General features: G+C 41.8%; 1 protein-coding gene across 2 annotated transcripts in view; it reads right to left on the bottom strand.

The window, feature by feature from the left end:
• gtf3c2 (general transcription factor IIIC, polypeptide 2, beta) overlaps nt 1-16909 on the bottom strand; it is a 36603-nt gene that overhangs the window by 10427 nt on the left and 9267 nt on the right. For both annotated transcript variants that reach the window (XM_039782530.1, XM_039782529.1), the window contains exons 10-14: nt 15742-15853; nt 15510-15627; nt 2524-2555; nt 2208-2337; nt 1769-1913 (exon numbers count right to left, since the gene is read on the bottom strand). In XM_039782530.1, coding sequence (XP_039638464.1) covers nt 1769-1913; nt 2208-2337; nt 2524-2555; nt 15510-15627; nt 15742-15853 — 537 coding nt within the window. The remainder of the gene's footprint in view (nt 1-1768; nt 1914-2207; nt 2338-2523; nt 2556-15509; nt 15628-15741; nt 15854-16909) is intronic.

The following is a 16909-nucleotide window of genomic DNA, read 5'->3' on the forward strand; positions in this document are numbered from 1 at the left end:
TCCTAGCAGGAAGTTATTTAGGGAAGATCTTACTCGAGGCCATCTAAGCTCAGAAAGGCTGCAGGTTAGTGTTGACTACCAGAGAGATAAGTGAGGTCACCGTATCTGAATGGTACCAGCTTAGACAGCCCGTGGCTGCTTGCCTGGCCTTGTACCCTACATTTTGAATTAGTGCCTGAATACACTGGTCCAAGGGCATGTCCGCAAAACTTAAGCACAGTTTTCAGCTTTCAAGATTTATTGTGCTACCTTTCGCTGCAAGTACCTGAGCTGCCTTTTATCCCCCCCTACCCCCAAACCCACACACCTTGTAATTGGCTGTGAATAAAACTGCCAAACTCAAGTAGATGGAGGAAAAAAATGACAAATATAAACAAGCGAAATGAAAATTCATTCTCCCTTCTGTGTTCCTTCCCAAGGCTTTCCATGATTTCCCCCCATAAAAACGTTTTTCTTTGCCTGCATGGGTGATGTTTTTATGAGTGTGGGTTAAAAAAAATAAACATGATTTGCCCACTTGTGTGAACAACCACCAGCCACTTGGGTGTGCTTGTGAATTCAAATCTATTAGAGGCTGCTGCAAGGCTTGCAGGCTAAGGCTAACAGTTTTTTCTGGAGACAATATATGCTCTTAATCCATTTTAAAAACTCCATTAACTTGTTACAGATTGACATGGTCATATAACATTATATAACATACACTTCCATTACTCTCATAAGCATGCAATATCCATCAATCCAAATTCTATATCATGGAGTGACAAGCTGAGTAGTAGTAGATAAATGATCCTGATGTCACAATATTTTATCTGCAGAGTAAAGCTCGTAGATCAGGGGGTCATCAACTAAATTTTTCCAAGGGCCAGAATTTCTCTAAGCAGACCCTCCGGGGACTGGACTTTCAAAGAAAGAAAATAAAAATGTATTTAGACCTAATACGCCTATTCTTGTTTGAGATTTTCACTTTCTTACTAAATCAATGCTACATTTACACGTATTAGTGTGAGCAAACTCCTAAAAAACATGGAAACTCCATTAACTAGAAAATGTTCGCAGATTAGGAGGCAGTTAGGCACTGAGGAGTGATGGTTAAAGTCTGTGATTACAGAAACGTTGTTGTAGTATGCAGTGTTCCGATTGGCGAAAAATGTTTGCGGAAATAAAGGCCCGTTGTCAGGTAAACATGTCACTGTCAAAGAGCCTGATGCAGAAGTTGTGAAAAACAGCAGCTTTAATGATACGTGGCTACACATTTGTCCTGTATGCCTCATTTACAATAAGACAATGCTGTTGCAAAAGAATACAACCAGCATCATCATAAAGAATGAAGAACGGGAACATGATGATGGTGTAATTCACGTGCATATTAAGTAGCCACATGCACATGGGGGGGGTTACATTCTCCCAGTGGAATGTTACCTGCTCTGAATGCTCAAAATGCTTAATACCAGAACGCATTTACTTCTCCACATTTTCTGAATTCATTATTATTCTGTGTAACGTGAGTCCTTCTTGCGAATGATTGGCACATGAATGCATGTGTAAAATGTAGGGCTGTAACGATATGCAATATAAAACCCGAAATCGGGACACTCAGCTCCACCGAACCTGTGTCAATGCTACCACATCTTTAAATTACTATTAGTATTAGACGTTTTGGTGCCTTATCCCCCTTTTCTCAGGTAAATTTAGCTAACTGTAAAGACGGGTGACATGATGTAAATGCAGCATCAGCATACAGATGAGGTTCAGATGTGTCCGTGTCTACCTGGAGGCGGGACAGAAGGCCAGGGCCCGGACGGCGTGGTCGTGAGCCAGGAGGCATCGATAGGGCAGCAGGCTGAGTGACTCGCCTGGCTCTCGCACCCGCAACAGCGAAGACTTGGTGGACAGATCCCAAAGACCTACTACACCTGGAGAGAAAGAGAGAGAGAGAGAGAGAATGTTAACACACAAGACGATACAATTTGTTTCTTTTAACTTGCAAAAGGACACAAATAAGGATGAATCATCTGGAAAATAATGTAAAGCAACAAGTTCATGGAGTAGGTAAGTGCTATTTGTAGGAAAGATAACAGGTTTTCATCAGTGACAAGAGTAAAGAGGCGTACAGATGAACCTGGGGCGATTTAGACTCTGCATTCGTTTGTTCTTTTAAACACTGAAACCAATTTATCAGGAAACATCTCCAAGAAATCAATTCATACCATCATAAAATCCAATAGCCATTATATTGTGTGGTTTTTGAGGCAACCAATCCATAGACAGGACTTGTCCACTCCTCTGATGGCGAGGGGCTTTGAAGGAGCCCAGCTTCAGTGTTAACACGCCCCGTGCCTGCACAAAGCAAGAGGGAGGAACAGACAAATGTCACTGCAGCAACGACGTAAACAGCAGGGTCGGATATTTTCCAGTTGTTCACTGTCATATACATCGTGTATTTCATAACCTAATGTGTAGGCGGGCAAAATTTAACAAAGTAAACAGAGAAAGGGACACACAAACAATTTAGTAGGAGCTTACCTGGTATATCGGCAACTCTTCGCTGGCTTTTCCTACAGAGAGGAACATAAATCACACTTGGTAAGTGTTTAATGGGGATAATTAAAACTAAGCATAGGATGCAAAGAGAATAACAATGAGCATTTTAAAGGAGGACAAAAAGTGGAACATTTGTCCACAAGTTTTGTTTCACCTCCATTGCTGCAAACGCCATCAGTTTTATGTAATGACATCTCAAGAGTAGCATGTGAGCAGTGAGGACCAGAGGCTCTACACGGTCATACTTGGCATCAGTCTTAGCTCACCCATACACTTTCACTGTTAAATTGAATGCAGCATAGAGGTGGATGAATAATGTCTTTGCCATCATGTATTTTTGTTTTGTCAATGTATACGTCACCATTATGTGTACCTTTTAATTTATAGTGAATGAATGCTGTGTGACTGCTGGCTGTCTTTATGTTAGTCCTTTGTCACCTGCCTAGGGACTGCAGATGAAAGAAAAGTAGTTATTTTTACTAACTCTGGCATATTTACATGGTGTTTTTATACAACAATGTTCATAAATACGCATGGTTCCTATCAAATAAACCAATAAAATAAAAAAATAAAAAATATTTTGTCAGCAGGGCTTGACATTAGCACCCGCCAACCTGCCAAATGGGGGTAACACAGTCACTCTCACTAGCCTCTTTGGCAGGTGGCATGCCTTTATATTGTAACACTGGTGGCTGGAGTACCGTGCCACTCTGCCGCCGCCCGACACAGGAACACAGCTGTGACCCAGTGTGCAGCAGCAGCAGCAGCCCATGGCCGGAGTACGGTGGCCCGTACGGCACATCAGACCAGCAAGCCGCGGCGATTCCTTAAAATATCCCCCAGAGCGCCATTCACCACGTGCACGCGACATAGCAAGCCGAGGCAACGGTTGCGTCTGTGCAGGTCATAGACTGTATAAGATACAGGTTTGTAAAAGAGGTACAGAGAGTGTGCGCAGCAGGAAAATTTAGCAGGACATTTGGTATGTCTGTCTGCTTCCCGTCACCGAGGGCGCGTGCCGGCTGCTAAGTGACACGCGAGCACGCACCAAATCACTTTCAACTACTCTTCTACTTCTACACCCCTGCACCACCTAGGCTATGCAAAAGGAAGCTACCCTTTTTATGTCTGTGTCTCATTCGTTTGTTACATGTCATTTAGCTGACGCTTTTATCCAAAGCGACTTACAATTGCTATCTACGTCAGAGGCCGCATGCTCTGGAGCAACTAGGGGTTAAGTGTCTTGCTCAGGGACACAGTGGTTGATGTATCGCAGTGGGAATTGAACCCAGATCTCCCACACCAAAGGCACGTGTCACATCCACTGCGCCATCACCACCCCGACATGGTATGTTTTCATACAAAAAGGAGGTTTACACACATTATCAGAGCTGAATATTTGTTGACTGCAGTGTTATATTTTATGTCGCCTTGATTTTGGTGTTTTCAGTGCTCATTTACACTTAAAAGGGTTATTAATCTGGTTCTTCAAGTTACTTGTAGCACAGCATAGTCAACTTTATTCAAATAAAACCGAATAAAACTTAATTTTCCACAAAATAGCAGGTAGTGAAAATGCTGAGTGGTTGGTAGCTTTGCAAAACCACTAGCCACAGTGTCATGCCCTGTTTGTCAGCCTCAGATGTACTTCGGGTCGGACTATGCTCTAGCTACTTTGTACGACGTGCTGTCGTGAAACCAGTGAAAAGTGTTTACAGCGGTAATAAACGACCACACTGGAGAGATGAGTGGAAAGTGGGCTGTGATGGAAACGGGGGAAGATACAATATTGTTTAAATGTGGGTTTAACTGTTCACATCTCTCTGGGAAGGTTTTCATATTGTTGCACTTGTTGTGCCAGAAATACGAGGTAGAACGAGAAGTTCGAACCCTTGCTCCTACCCCACCTCCACACAGTGTGGAGTGGGTGTGGAAAGTTACAGAAATGGTCGACAGAGTCCCTTGGGAATCCGACATCAGAAAGATGTGGGGGGTGGGGGTTTCCACATCTATTTAACCATCCGATAAGCACTTCTGACAGAGTATACTGGCAGCTTTAGGCTCAGCTGTGCCCGGAACTGAGAGGTAACATGAGCATGCTAACATGCTAACGATTAGTAGGCTTTGCAAAGTTTTGCATGTTTAAGTGTGTTGCACTAATAACCACATCCATCATTGGTTAGACTGCAGTATTTGACCACCAAGCTATAATAAAGAGTTGCACAACAGCGCAATATGTAAAGTAGGGAGTGGTAGAGCATGCAGCAGCCACTACATGAAAGAACAAGTAGGATTAATAATCTGGCTGTAGTTACACTTTCGCATGCTTAAATTCAAAATGGTAACATGCTAATTTAGAGCATGTTAAGAGAATACAATCATTCGTTTTAGAGGTATCCTAGTCTATAAACAAGATGTTCCACTTCCGGGATTGCTCCGGTGCCGCTGAAAATTCCGGCGGATGTTCCTCTTTTCGGTCAGATGTCCGTTACCCAGGGCTTTCTTTGTGTTGACATTTTAAACTCTAGTGGATTTGTGAAGACTATGGTTAACTGCTCCTCAGATCCCTGCAGTGTAAATCCAGACAGCTAGCTAGACTATCTGTCCAATCTAAGTTTTCTGTTGCACGACTAAAACAACTTTTGAACGTACACGCGTTCCACCAAAACAAATTCTTTCCCGAGGCTATTTTGCAGCGGCACCGTTGCTCCATACGGCGCTTAGCACCGCCCAAGATGATTGTGATTGGTTTAAAAAAATGCCAATAAACCAGAGCACGTTTTTTCTCCCAGCCCGGAATGCTGTGTGGACTAGCCAGACCCTCCTCCGCAGCGCTGTGGAGGAAGGTCTGGCAAAGAGAGACTAGACGTCCTATCCTGACGTGAAATGTGAAAGTGTGGAAACTTTGACTTGCTGATGGCGCTAGATGTTCATCCTATGGGGAACGTGAATGTCTGAATCAAGCGGACAGACAGAAGCAATGCACAGACTGAAATCACCATCTCTAGACCCCCTCCCCTAGATGTGGCCAAAAACTGCTGGATGTTGAGCACCACTTTAGAAGTAATTCTGCCGTGCCTGTCTTGACAATCACTGTTGTGTTTAATAGATGTAAAATCCAATAACAAAAAGAAGGTGTCAGACTGTTCCCCATCATTAGTTTCCTCTCCTCCTCCAGTTTAGTGAGAGTTCAGATCAATAGTGTCCTCCTCACTCTTCAGCACCTTCCATCAACTTGCATCAGCCTCAGAAAAACACACACTCATACTTTTATATAAGACTGGGATGTCTTAAATCAAGTCCTAATCTTTCAGCTGTCCCAGACCAACCCCGAGTGAACCCAAGCTTGCGGTCAGTGGAAATACTCACGCTATCCAGCATCGGATCACAACCCTAAGCTGCAGGTCTGAAACTGCTCACGGTGCAACACAAGTTACTAGAGTGACTGCAGAATTAATATTGTGTCAATACATTTTTTTGACAACCTCTCTCCTTCTCAGACATAAATCTCTCTCTTCTTTTCTTCTCAGTTACCTGCATTTACTTTCCATAAAATGACACGATAAAGAAGTTGTGCCAACATGGTTGTCCATCATTCTCCATTTTTTAACATGTAGCAGCAACCATATTGTATTTTATATTGTCAATAGACCATTGATTAAAAAAAAAAAACATTGCTGGTTTTCATTAAAAAGTTACAAAACCGCAGTGTAAAAATACTGTTGTTACAAGTAAAAGCCCTGCATAAAAGTACAAACGTATCAGCATAAAAATATACTTAAAGTACCAAAAGTAAAAGTACTCATTTTGCATAACTGCCCATTCCAGAATAATATACATTATATTATTGGATTATAATTATTGATGCATTAATGTGTGAGTGGTCTTGCACTGCCAGTCCTACCTCTACAGTGCTGTGAAGTAAGGTCTGGCTACACCACACATACAGAACATTCCAGGATAGGAGAAAAAAAATTATCTCTGGGCTGTTTGCATTTCTTTAAACCAATCATAATCCTCATGGGCGGCGCTAAACTCTGGACTGACGCAGAGACAGTGGTTCTGCAAAAGAGGCGGATGTTCTGGCAATTATGCTGGAAATGAATGTCGCTGATCCAGACTAATGTGTAAGTATCACTAATGTTACAGCTGGGAAAGGTGGAGCAAATTTTTATCATTTGACGTACTGCTGGGTATCTTAATCTATAATATTACATCATGATTTATGAATTGATTGTATTTTTTTTATAACAATAATGTAAAAAACAAATAAGTGATCAAATAAATGTAGTGGAGTAAAAAGTATAAAAAAGTATAAAATATGTATAAAGTAGCGTAAAACGCAAATACTCAAGTACAAGAACCTCAAAATTTCACTTCAGTACAGATGCTGAGTAAATTAGTAAAAAAAGTCACTTTCCACCACTGAAAACAAAAATAAACAATAACAATAGTGTAAGTCTGCGGTTAAACAGAGATGTGTACATTACCACAGCTCCAGAACCAGGCCCTGTATGAAATGTAATGACGAGTATTTGCTCAGTGTGGTATAACAGATGATGGTAATTAGCCTGCATTACACAGGATTTTTTTGTGTTAAAGTGACAATAAATTAATCTTAATACAGCTAATGTTACCCTCATATTAGTCTCGCATTGCCAGACCCTCCTCCGCACAGCATTCCGGGATGGGAGAAAAAACGGGCTCTGGTTTATTGGCATTTCTTTTAACCAAAACTTGGCGCTAAGCCCCGGACGCAATGACGGTGCCGCTGCAAAATAGCCTCAGGAAGGAACTTGTTTTGGTGGAACATGTGTAGGTTCAAAGGTTGTTTTAGTCGTGCAACAGAAAACTCACATTGGACAGATAGTCTAGCTAGCTGTCTGGATTTACCCTGCAGAGATCTGAGGAGCAGTTAACCATAGTCCTCACAAATCTACAGGAGTTTAAAATCACAACACAAAGAAAGCGGAAGGTAACGGAAATCCAGCCGAAAAGAGGGACATCTGGCGGAATATCCGGCGGCACCGGAGCAACCCCGGAAGTGGAACGTCGTGGATATAGACTACCCTCATATAAAACTATTCCTGTTTTTAAAGATAAACCCAACTTTACCAACAAACCCTTTAAACCAACTATCTTCAACGTTTTTTAAGCCAAAGACCCCTTAACTGAAAGAGAGACGGAGCAGGGACCCCCTACTACATATATTGTAGAAAATGAAGTTGCATATTAAACTGGGCCTACAATAACATGTAGGGCAGCCTAAAGCCTTTATACCTTTTTGCGTAGAATACTAATTTATTAAAATAATAATTGTTTGCATGATTTTCATCTTTAAATGTTACACGTACATGTGGCACAGTGAATCTTTACAATTTACTGTATTTGTGTGTGGCTATCTTAGTGACTACCTGACCTACAATTTAGACCAGTAAGTCTATCATCAGTGGGGATTTATATTTGCTAATATTATATTGAAATTATGTTAAGACATTTTAATTTTTTTAACTTTCAAAAATTTACAATAATTTGGTGGCCCTGCAGTGACTCTGAGGACCCCCCAGGGGCCCCGGACCCCCTGTTGAAGATCTCCGCTTTAAACTCTAAACTGAACATAATCTTAGCATTAAAAGCATTTGCCGCCGACTGAAGACTGATAAATTAAAGAACAGCACACACTAAAGCTCTTTATCTTGGTTTCCTGTGACCCCCCTACCCCCCCTCCTCCACCTCCTCTCCTGACCAATCCCAAATGAGCCCTTGATGATTGACAGAGTAGGAATACAAGAAGTGTCAGCTACTAGACCTAAAATTCATAGCTTCCAACACTAACAACAGGCTCGGTGATGCATCTTCTTTGTCATTTCAATTATAGATCCTTGTCTGATGGAGAGAGACGGCGTTGTAAATTATGTGCGTTCACTACGCAGTCTCCCATTCTCCCTTTTGTTCCCCCTTCCTCCTCCAATTCTGCAGCTTTAACCGCCTCCTCTTCTCATTCACTTCCTCATTCATTCTGGTCACTGGACAGACAAAAGCCATTTATAATTATTTCACACATACAGACACACAGAAACAGACACACACACACACAGACACACAGACACACACACACAGACACACACACACAGACACACAGACACACACACACACACACACACACACACACACCTTTAACTCTTTCGGCTGATAGTGAATCTGATGAAATTAAATTATTTCCAACCATGGTCATGTAAAATAATAGCCTAGAAATATAGACACACCCTAGCGGCAGCAAATGTAATTTGCAGCCAGGGTCAGTTTAGCAATTCTCCGTTGGCTTGAGAGCTGGAAAAACCAAACTCTAGTCAGGCCAATCACATCGTGTATAGAGTCGGTGGGCGGGCTTAACATAATGATGGCAGAGTTGCGACGGTTCCGCTTGAATTCCCTGCTACTTGAAAACAAAGAAGATGGCTGCTGCTGGCGAACAGCGGTTTTTAGAATCGGCTTTGGCCGAGACTCTGGAAAACTTGGAGTTAAGTTTTTCTTTGAGAAAAGAACAAAGAACGGCACTGAAGTCCTTCTTAAAAAAGGAAGATGTGTTCGGAGTTTTGCAGACCGGATACGGCAAAAGTTTAATCTATCAACTAGCGTTGCTCTGGTTGGTTGTAGCACTATGCTATTGCGTGCAGAGGGAATTTGAAAGACAACCGTTTAACCCGCCCCTCGGATTGAGCCCTGCCAATGGTGAGTTCCCAGACCCAACAGCTTGATGTGGGTCTGGCTTGTCAGGCTAGTAAAATACATAATCTGCATTCAGTTAGTGCTCCTCGTGTCTAAAAGAAGCTAGAAGCTATACGGCAATTCAGTGGTCATTTTTCAACTGGTTAAATGTACCTTTGCCGTCTCCATCCCTCCCCCGCCTCTCTGGGGTCAGTTCAAAATTAATTTCCTGCCTGCCCTCGAAGAACAGTCGAGCTGATGAAGGGTATTTTTCTGCCCGCAAAATAAACTCCAGGTCAGCAGCTCATAATGACACGTGACTGCGGAGTTATTTGTTGAAAGCCTGCAGAAATACACATCCTACCTGCAATCACCAAATTAGTTTTGTGAATTCTTTTTTAAAAACTGTTCAGGTAATGTACTTCTACTCTTAGATAAAGCTTCACAGATACACCATTTTGTTTATTTTAACCTTACATACAGTCTTTGGTTTTAATAGTGAATCATTAGATTCATTTTTGTTTATGTATTATCTATCATTCAAGTCTGCATTTTACTCTAGCATGTCAACATTTGCTAATTATCCCAAAACAAAGCTTGCAAGAAATTGTGGCTATGATTCTCTTCAAAAGCTCAGTATTAGTCCAAGTCCAAGATTTAAGTTCAAGTCTCTCTCTGCAGTCATCTCTGTGTGGGTTTAGGAGACGGCATCTTCAAATGTGAGTGCTCTGCAACCTTTCTATCCAATACCAATACGCAATGTTTGGAAGCAGGGGGCTGATGGAGTAGCTCTTTGGAAGCTGGACCGAATGAACCATAGCAACAAAATAAAAGGGAAACCAGGGGCCATGAAGCAATAGGGTAAAGGAGAAAAAAAGAATGGAAATGTCAGGTTTTATATGGCTTTTTATGCCCATACTGGACTGGAATTATTTCTTCATTGTAAAACCAAGTCAAGTGTAATATAGTGGAGTCTGTTGTTACCCAATATACTGTATTTAATTTAAATATGAACACATGAATGACTCTGCATAAGCTCCTCTATAATGGTTCCCTTAAATCAAAGTACAGGAAGTCGTGTGTTTGCCTATACTGACAGTGTCATACACTGAATTATAGGCGAATAATGGAGTTGATGTTAAAGGTGCACTATGAGTTCCTGCATGGTAGCTTCTGTTGACGTTCCAAGTAAATTCCAAACAAAACAGAGCAAGCTCGCCCCTCCCCCCATGTTTCCGTAACTGTCATGACCAACTGACTAACTGTCACTAAACCCCACCCCCAACCATCTTGTCGGTGATTGGCTGAAGTGGTTTGTTGTATTTTGGTGCACAGCCTGTGCCTCTAGTGTTTGTTTGACTGCTTCCGACCCCTGTGTTGTCTCCCGAGACCGGGCTTTTTCAGGGGGCAGGCAGCTAGCGGATCAAGGAGAGATGCCTATGATTTGAGACAAAAATGAAATTGCGCTGAAACCATGCAGGAACTCATAATGCACCTTTAATGTTTGATCAAAGTAAATACAAATTTGGGCAAGTTAAAGATGCAGTAGGTAAGACTTATAAAACTAACTTTCTGTCATATTTGCTGAAACTGACCCTATGTTCCAGTAGAACTACATGAGGCTCCTCTGGCACCACCTACAGCCTGTAGTACGATTTGCACAAATCCACAGCTCCCTGTTCAGATGCACCAATCAGGGCCAGGGGGGGTGTCTAACTGCGTGTCAATCACTGCTCATGCACACGCATTCATTCTCCCTTGTGGGGGGAGGGGCTTAGGAGATCATTTTGGGCTTTAGCAGAAAGGGGGGAGAGACTGAAAGTCCTGGATCTTCGCAATCCTACCTACAGCACCTTTAATTTAGAAGAATTTAATTTTGTGGCAATCAAAAGGAGATATGATGCAGTTTAAGAATGTGATAAGAACATACATTTTTTGTTTTTCTGGAGAAAATTGCCAAATTCTAAAGGTATATTTCAAGGAATATCAGCATTTTTTACTGAAAAAAATTTCATTATCACCCTACAAACACAAATATCAGCCAACCCTTGCGTTACACTGTGCTACAGAGAAGATATGCCCCATAACACAAGGCTTAATGGGATGTAAGAAGGTTGTGTCGACTGTGATATAATGAAACGTGTGTTTATTTTCGAGATGTGTGCTTTACTGAAATGCTATGATCTTAGACTGGTGCAGTCTTTAATCAGATTAGCCTGTACCGCTGGGCAGACACAGACAGATAAACACACACACACACACACACACTCAGACATAACCAGGTTTCTGTGTATGATGGATGTGGCAGATAAACTCGCCATTAATCTCATTCATACAGTCTATCAGCAGAGCTCCAGAGGCAGCAGACACAGTGATCTGAATGGACTGGGCCAACGGCTCCAGCATCTATAACATCAGCATATACTTACATTCCTGAAGAGCATTATGTTATGAAGGTAAATATGGTGCAAAACGTGAGAGCTTGTAGAATACAATGTGAGAACTTGCAGAACAAAAAAATGTAACTTGTATGTTAAAATTTGCACTTGTAAAATAAAAATTTGCACTTGTAAAATAAAAATGTGCACTTGTAAAATAAAAATGTGCACTTGTAAAATAAAAATTTGCACTTGTAAAATAAAAATTTGCACTTGTAAAATTATTCACATTTGAAGTCACAAAAAGAAAAAAAACATGAGAGCTTGTAAAAAAAATCTGAACTTGTAAATTGAAATTTGCACTTGTAGAAAAAATATTCACAAATGTGTAGATTGATATTTGCATGAACACAATGAACAGCTACAAACTTGTAATGCAACATTTACTCATGTACTTTTTTTACTCAGGTTGATTTTCCATCACAACCACAACTCAGTGATTACAACCTCTCGAATCTGTCACTGTATCGGCTCTCGCATCACCAAGAGGCGAATCTCGCGCTCGACTTTTGCAACACTTGTTGCGATACATTTGGTGCAAAACTAATTTGTACCTGTGGACTTAGGCTGTGGAGCTCTGATCCAACAGAACGGGGAAAGCAGGGTTTCATCGCTAGATGAGGGACAACTCTGTCCGGCTTATTTAGCTATGTCGCATGGAAGCCTGGTTGAATAGCAAGCTAGCGTTAGCTAACCAAACACCAGCCTGATTCTAAATAAATACCTTTTAATTATCTTAACACTTTTTAACAGTCAAACTGAAACACTGGCGGTGAGCTCCAGGTCCCGCACGCACGGACCGGCGCCGTATCGGCGGGCAGCGGACCAAGCAACGCTATTATTGCCAGAAAGCATAGCTGCCGAACTCGACCTGCACGAGCTCCAGCGGATACGGAGAGCCCCGCACCCGGTAGCAGCTCACCGCTAGTGTTGGTGGAATAGCAAGTAGCGTTAGCTAACTAACCAGCTTCTAAATAAATACCTTTTAGTTATCTAAACACTTTAACAGTCAAACTGAAACACTGGCGGTGAGCTCCAGGTCCGCAGCCGCCAGACGGACCGTCATCAGCGGGTAACACGTGCCAAGTTCTGCATCCCTGCCAAGACTTCCATCCAAAGGGAAATAATGATTTTATAAAGGCAAAGTAGCTACTGTTTAATTAAAATGTAGGCTATATACATTCCTTTGTCATGTTCATCAATGATGATTATAATTTTACAACGTTTAGAGACATCAATGTTTTATCAGACTATCATTTCCTTGCTACCTGGGTGCAAATCTCGGCAGCAACGAGGTTTAAAGAGATGACGCATTAGTCGGCAAAAATAATTGCTGCTGCCCGCAGGTGGATGTAATTCTGCAGAAGCTATTGTTGCTGCCCAGCGGGGTGCAATGATTGGCAGTGAGGCACAACATCAGCAAAGCAAGCGGTGGTCATGGCCCGGGGATGTGCCGATGCTACCGGGTGGCGGGGCTCTCTGTGTCCCGCTGGACTCCGACTGCAGTCGAGGTCGAGCCGCGAAGCTTTCTGGCAATAATAGCGATGTTGCTCCGCTGGCCGTACCCGCTGGTGTGACTCCGTCTGCGGCTGCAGGACCTGCAGCTGACCGCCGCCAGTGTTTCAGTTTGACTGTTAAAAAGTGTTAAGATAATTAAAAGGTATTTATTTAGAATCAGGCTGGTTGGTTAGTTAACGCCTAACGCTTGCTATTCAACCAGGCTTCCATGCGACATAGCTAAATAAGCCGGACAGAGTTGTCCCTCATCTGGCGATAGAAACCCTGCTTTCCCCGTTCTGTTGGATCAGAGCTCCACAGCCTAAGTCCACAGGTACAAATTAGTTTTGCACCAAATGTATGCGCAACAAGTGTTGCAAGTAAGCAGGCGCAGATTCGCCTCTTGGTGATGCCGAAGAGGCCGCATACAGTGACAGATTGCGAGGTTGTAATCACTGAGTTGTGGTTGTGATGGAAAATCAACCTGAGTAAAAAAAAAGTACATGAGTAAATGTTGCATTACAAGTTTGCAGCTGTCATTGTGTTCATGCAAATATCAATCTACACATTTGTGAATATTTTTTCTACAAGTGCAAATTTCAATTTACAAGTTCAGATTTTTTACAAGCTCTCATGTTTTTTTTCTTTTGTGACTTCAAATGTGAATAATTTTACAAGTGCAAATTTTTATTTTACAAGGCAAATTTTATTTACTGGTACAAGTTCATATTTTACAAGTGCAAATTTTTATTTTACAAGTGCAAATTTTTATTTTACAAGTGCACATTTTTATTTTACAAGTGCAAATTTTAACATACAAGTTAAATTTTTTTGTTCTGCAAGTTCTCACATTGTATTCTACAAGCTCTCACGTTTTGCACCATATTTACCTTCATACTATGTGTGTGTGTGTGTGTGTGTGTGTGTGTGTGTGTGTGTGTTTTTAAGTCTTTCAGTCAACTGTTAAAGTTGCACAGCTTGACAGACCCCCGAGCACAAACACACAAGGAGACTTGGGGTCTCCATGGATACGGTAATTTCATGGAATACGAGATTTGGTCCAGTTAATGAAGTCCATGTCTGATATGATGGATATGGTGACCTTGTGACTGATTGCATACTTAAATCGGGCTGTGTATGAACGCCTGTAGTCTGAAATGTGACTGGAGCTTAAACAATTAGCGATTACAAAAAGCGATAAGTCGGACCACAGAAAATTATTTAGCAACTACTTCGGCATTCAATAAATCGTTTAAGTCATTTTTGTCTATCAGAAATGCCGACTATTCATTGGTTCCAGCTTCTCTGTTGTGAGGATTTGCTGCTTTCCTCTGTTCTATATCAAAGCAAAGGTTTTTGGATGTTGGTCGGACATAACGAGCAAATTGAAGACGTCTTCCTGCGTTTTTAGGAAGTTGTGATGACCATTTGCTATACTATTTACAGACATATAACGTTTTATTTCTGACATTATATTTTACAATCGACATCTTCAAAATCCTTAGTTCCTGCTGGTTTTGACTCTTCTTTCCACCTCTCACTGGCTACATTTGAGATAACTGGTCACTGGATGTGAAATGTGTTTGACTACAGTTTCGTGGCAACGCCAAATGTCTGAGCCAACAAATGGATCCACATTACACAGGATCACTCGCAGGGGTGCACGGTGCTTCAAAGTCACTATGGCGCCTGCTAAAAGCACCTATTCTCAGACTCTATTCTCGCCTTCTAGTGGACAGAAGATGAATGGGAACTCTGAGAGAAACTCTTCTAAGACAGTTATAGAAGGATGTGTCTGTGAGCAGATACGGAAACACATTAAAAAGGTTTAAAAAAGAAGAAAAAAATTGTAAGTAAACAAATAAGGACAAATCCATCCTTATTTGTTTCTTACAATTTGGTTTGCTTCACGTTAAATGTGTCATTTTCTGTTGTGGTGTGTGAAGAAATAGAGTAAGGGAGGTGTGGCACACACTCGGTAAAGTTAATGTCGAAATGAGCGGTTGGCTGGGGTTTAGCGATATGCGAACAAATCCATAGTCCAGCTGTTCATTTTTACAATGCCGCCATGATCCAAAAAGCACCTATAAACACACTGCTTCACTGCAGTCCTGTTCAGCAGGAATCAGGTATACAATATGTTGACTTCAGGGTTTAGAAAAGGCAACACTGCCCTCTACTGAACACAGGACGCACTTCATTTGTTTTGTTTGAATCTGGTCATTTTTACAGTTGAGGAAAACTCTGATACCCCCTACTGTATGTCACTGTTACAATACAAGTCATTGAATCATTTGAAACAAACATGAAATTTCACAGTCTTACCAGAGTTGGCTTGCTTCCTGTTGGAGTGCAGAGCATCAGGGTGGGGCAGGCTGTAAATGGTGACCACACCAGTGGAGGTGGCAACTGCCAGAAGACCCAGTCTGGGCAGGAACGGAGCCTTTGGGAGTAGGGGATTTTAAATGTTTTAATATTGTGTATTTAACTTATTGACACAGCATTCCAGACCAAATGTGCGAAGACTGGCTTTCAAAAAGTCATGTTGGCGGATCACCTTTCTGCCACAGCTGGGAAGCTCCCAGCCTCCAGCGGGACACCACTTCAGTTGCCAGATGAAGCCTTTGTCCTGGGCCAAGCCATAGGCCAAGGCTGGCTGGGAGTCCGGTCTGCAGAGACAGAGGGGAATAAAAGAGACAGCATTACAATATATCAAACAAAACTAGAATGGCACCTGGGAGCAGCACAGAGCTCCGCCAAGGCCGATGGTGCATTCAAATGCTCCCCGGATGGTCCCCTTTCCTGAGTTGAGAAGTTGTTCTTCAGACTTTGGTGTGTTCATGACCTTTAGGTCGTAACGTGGAAATAACATGGATGCTACACAGAACATGTGTTGTGTTTTATCGCTCAGACTGTTTAAACAACACTTTGATAGCGATTTCCAGTATTGCAAAGACAACTTAGTGCAAAGGAAATGGATCAGGTGAGTTCTAAAATATGATGGGGAATTAATTTGTTACGATTATTCAGACGCCACGTAAATGCAGCATAAATGACTTATCTCGCAATGACTACATTACATGCACATAATATTCCAGTTTTTGCCCTTATTCCGAGAAAGACGATATTCCGACTAAGCTGTTTACATGGCTAATGAAAGTGAATATTCCACTAATATTCCCGTTTACATGTAGCCGTGCAAAATAAGATTTTTTCCAAAGTTTACCAGCGGTGGCGGACTTGAACACAGCGTCCCTCTTTCATTCCTTCAACCAGCTTCTTGAAAAGGTCGGCGCAGCGATGTGCGCACATATCCAAAAACCTGTTGATCCAAGCCTTTGATAATGTTTAAAAGTAGCTGTATTTCTCCTTCTTATCGGGTATGCAGCCTTGCAAACTGTTGGCTGGTTGGTTTGTGTACAGCAACCGTAGAAACGCCACAGAGCTGACCATAAGCCTGAGGTAAAAACCCTGCTGGAGACGCATATTCCTAATGTGCTGTATACATGTCCAAAGAATGCCTCTAAATCCAGAATTATACCGGAATATCCTACGTCTTAATTGGAAAATGCTATATTCGGAAAAATGGCCTTATTCGGAATATCCAACAGGAATATGCTGTTGACATTACCTGTATCAAATTGGAATATTGTCATACTCTGAATAATACTGGAATATTGGTCAATGTACTGATTGTTAACGAAAGTGAAAAGTAATTTGTGTAT

The sequence above is a fragment of the Perca fluviatilis genome, chromosome 18 (assembly GCF_010015445.1).
Source record: "Perca fluviatilis chromosome 18, GENO_Pfluv_1.0, whole genome shotgun sequence".
In the NCBI taxonomy this organism is placed as follows: Eukaryota; Metazoa; Chordata; class Actinopteri; order Perciformes; family Percidae; genus Perca; species Perca fluviatilis.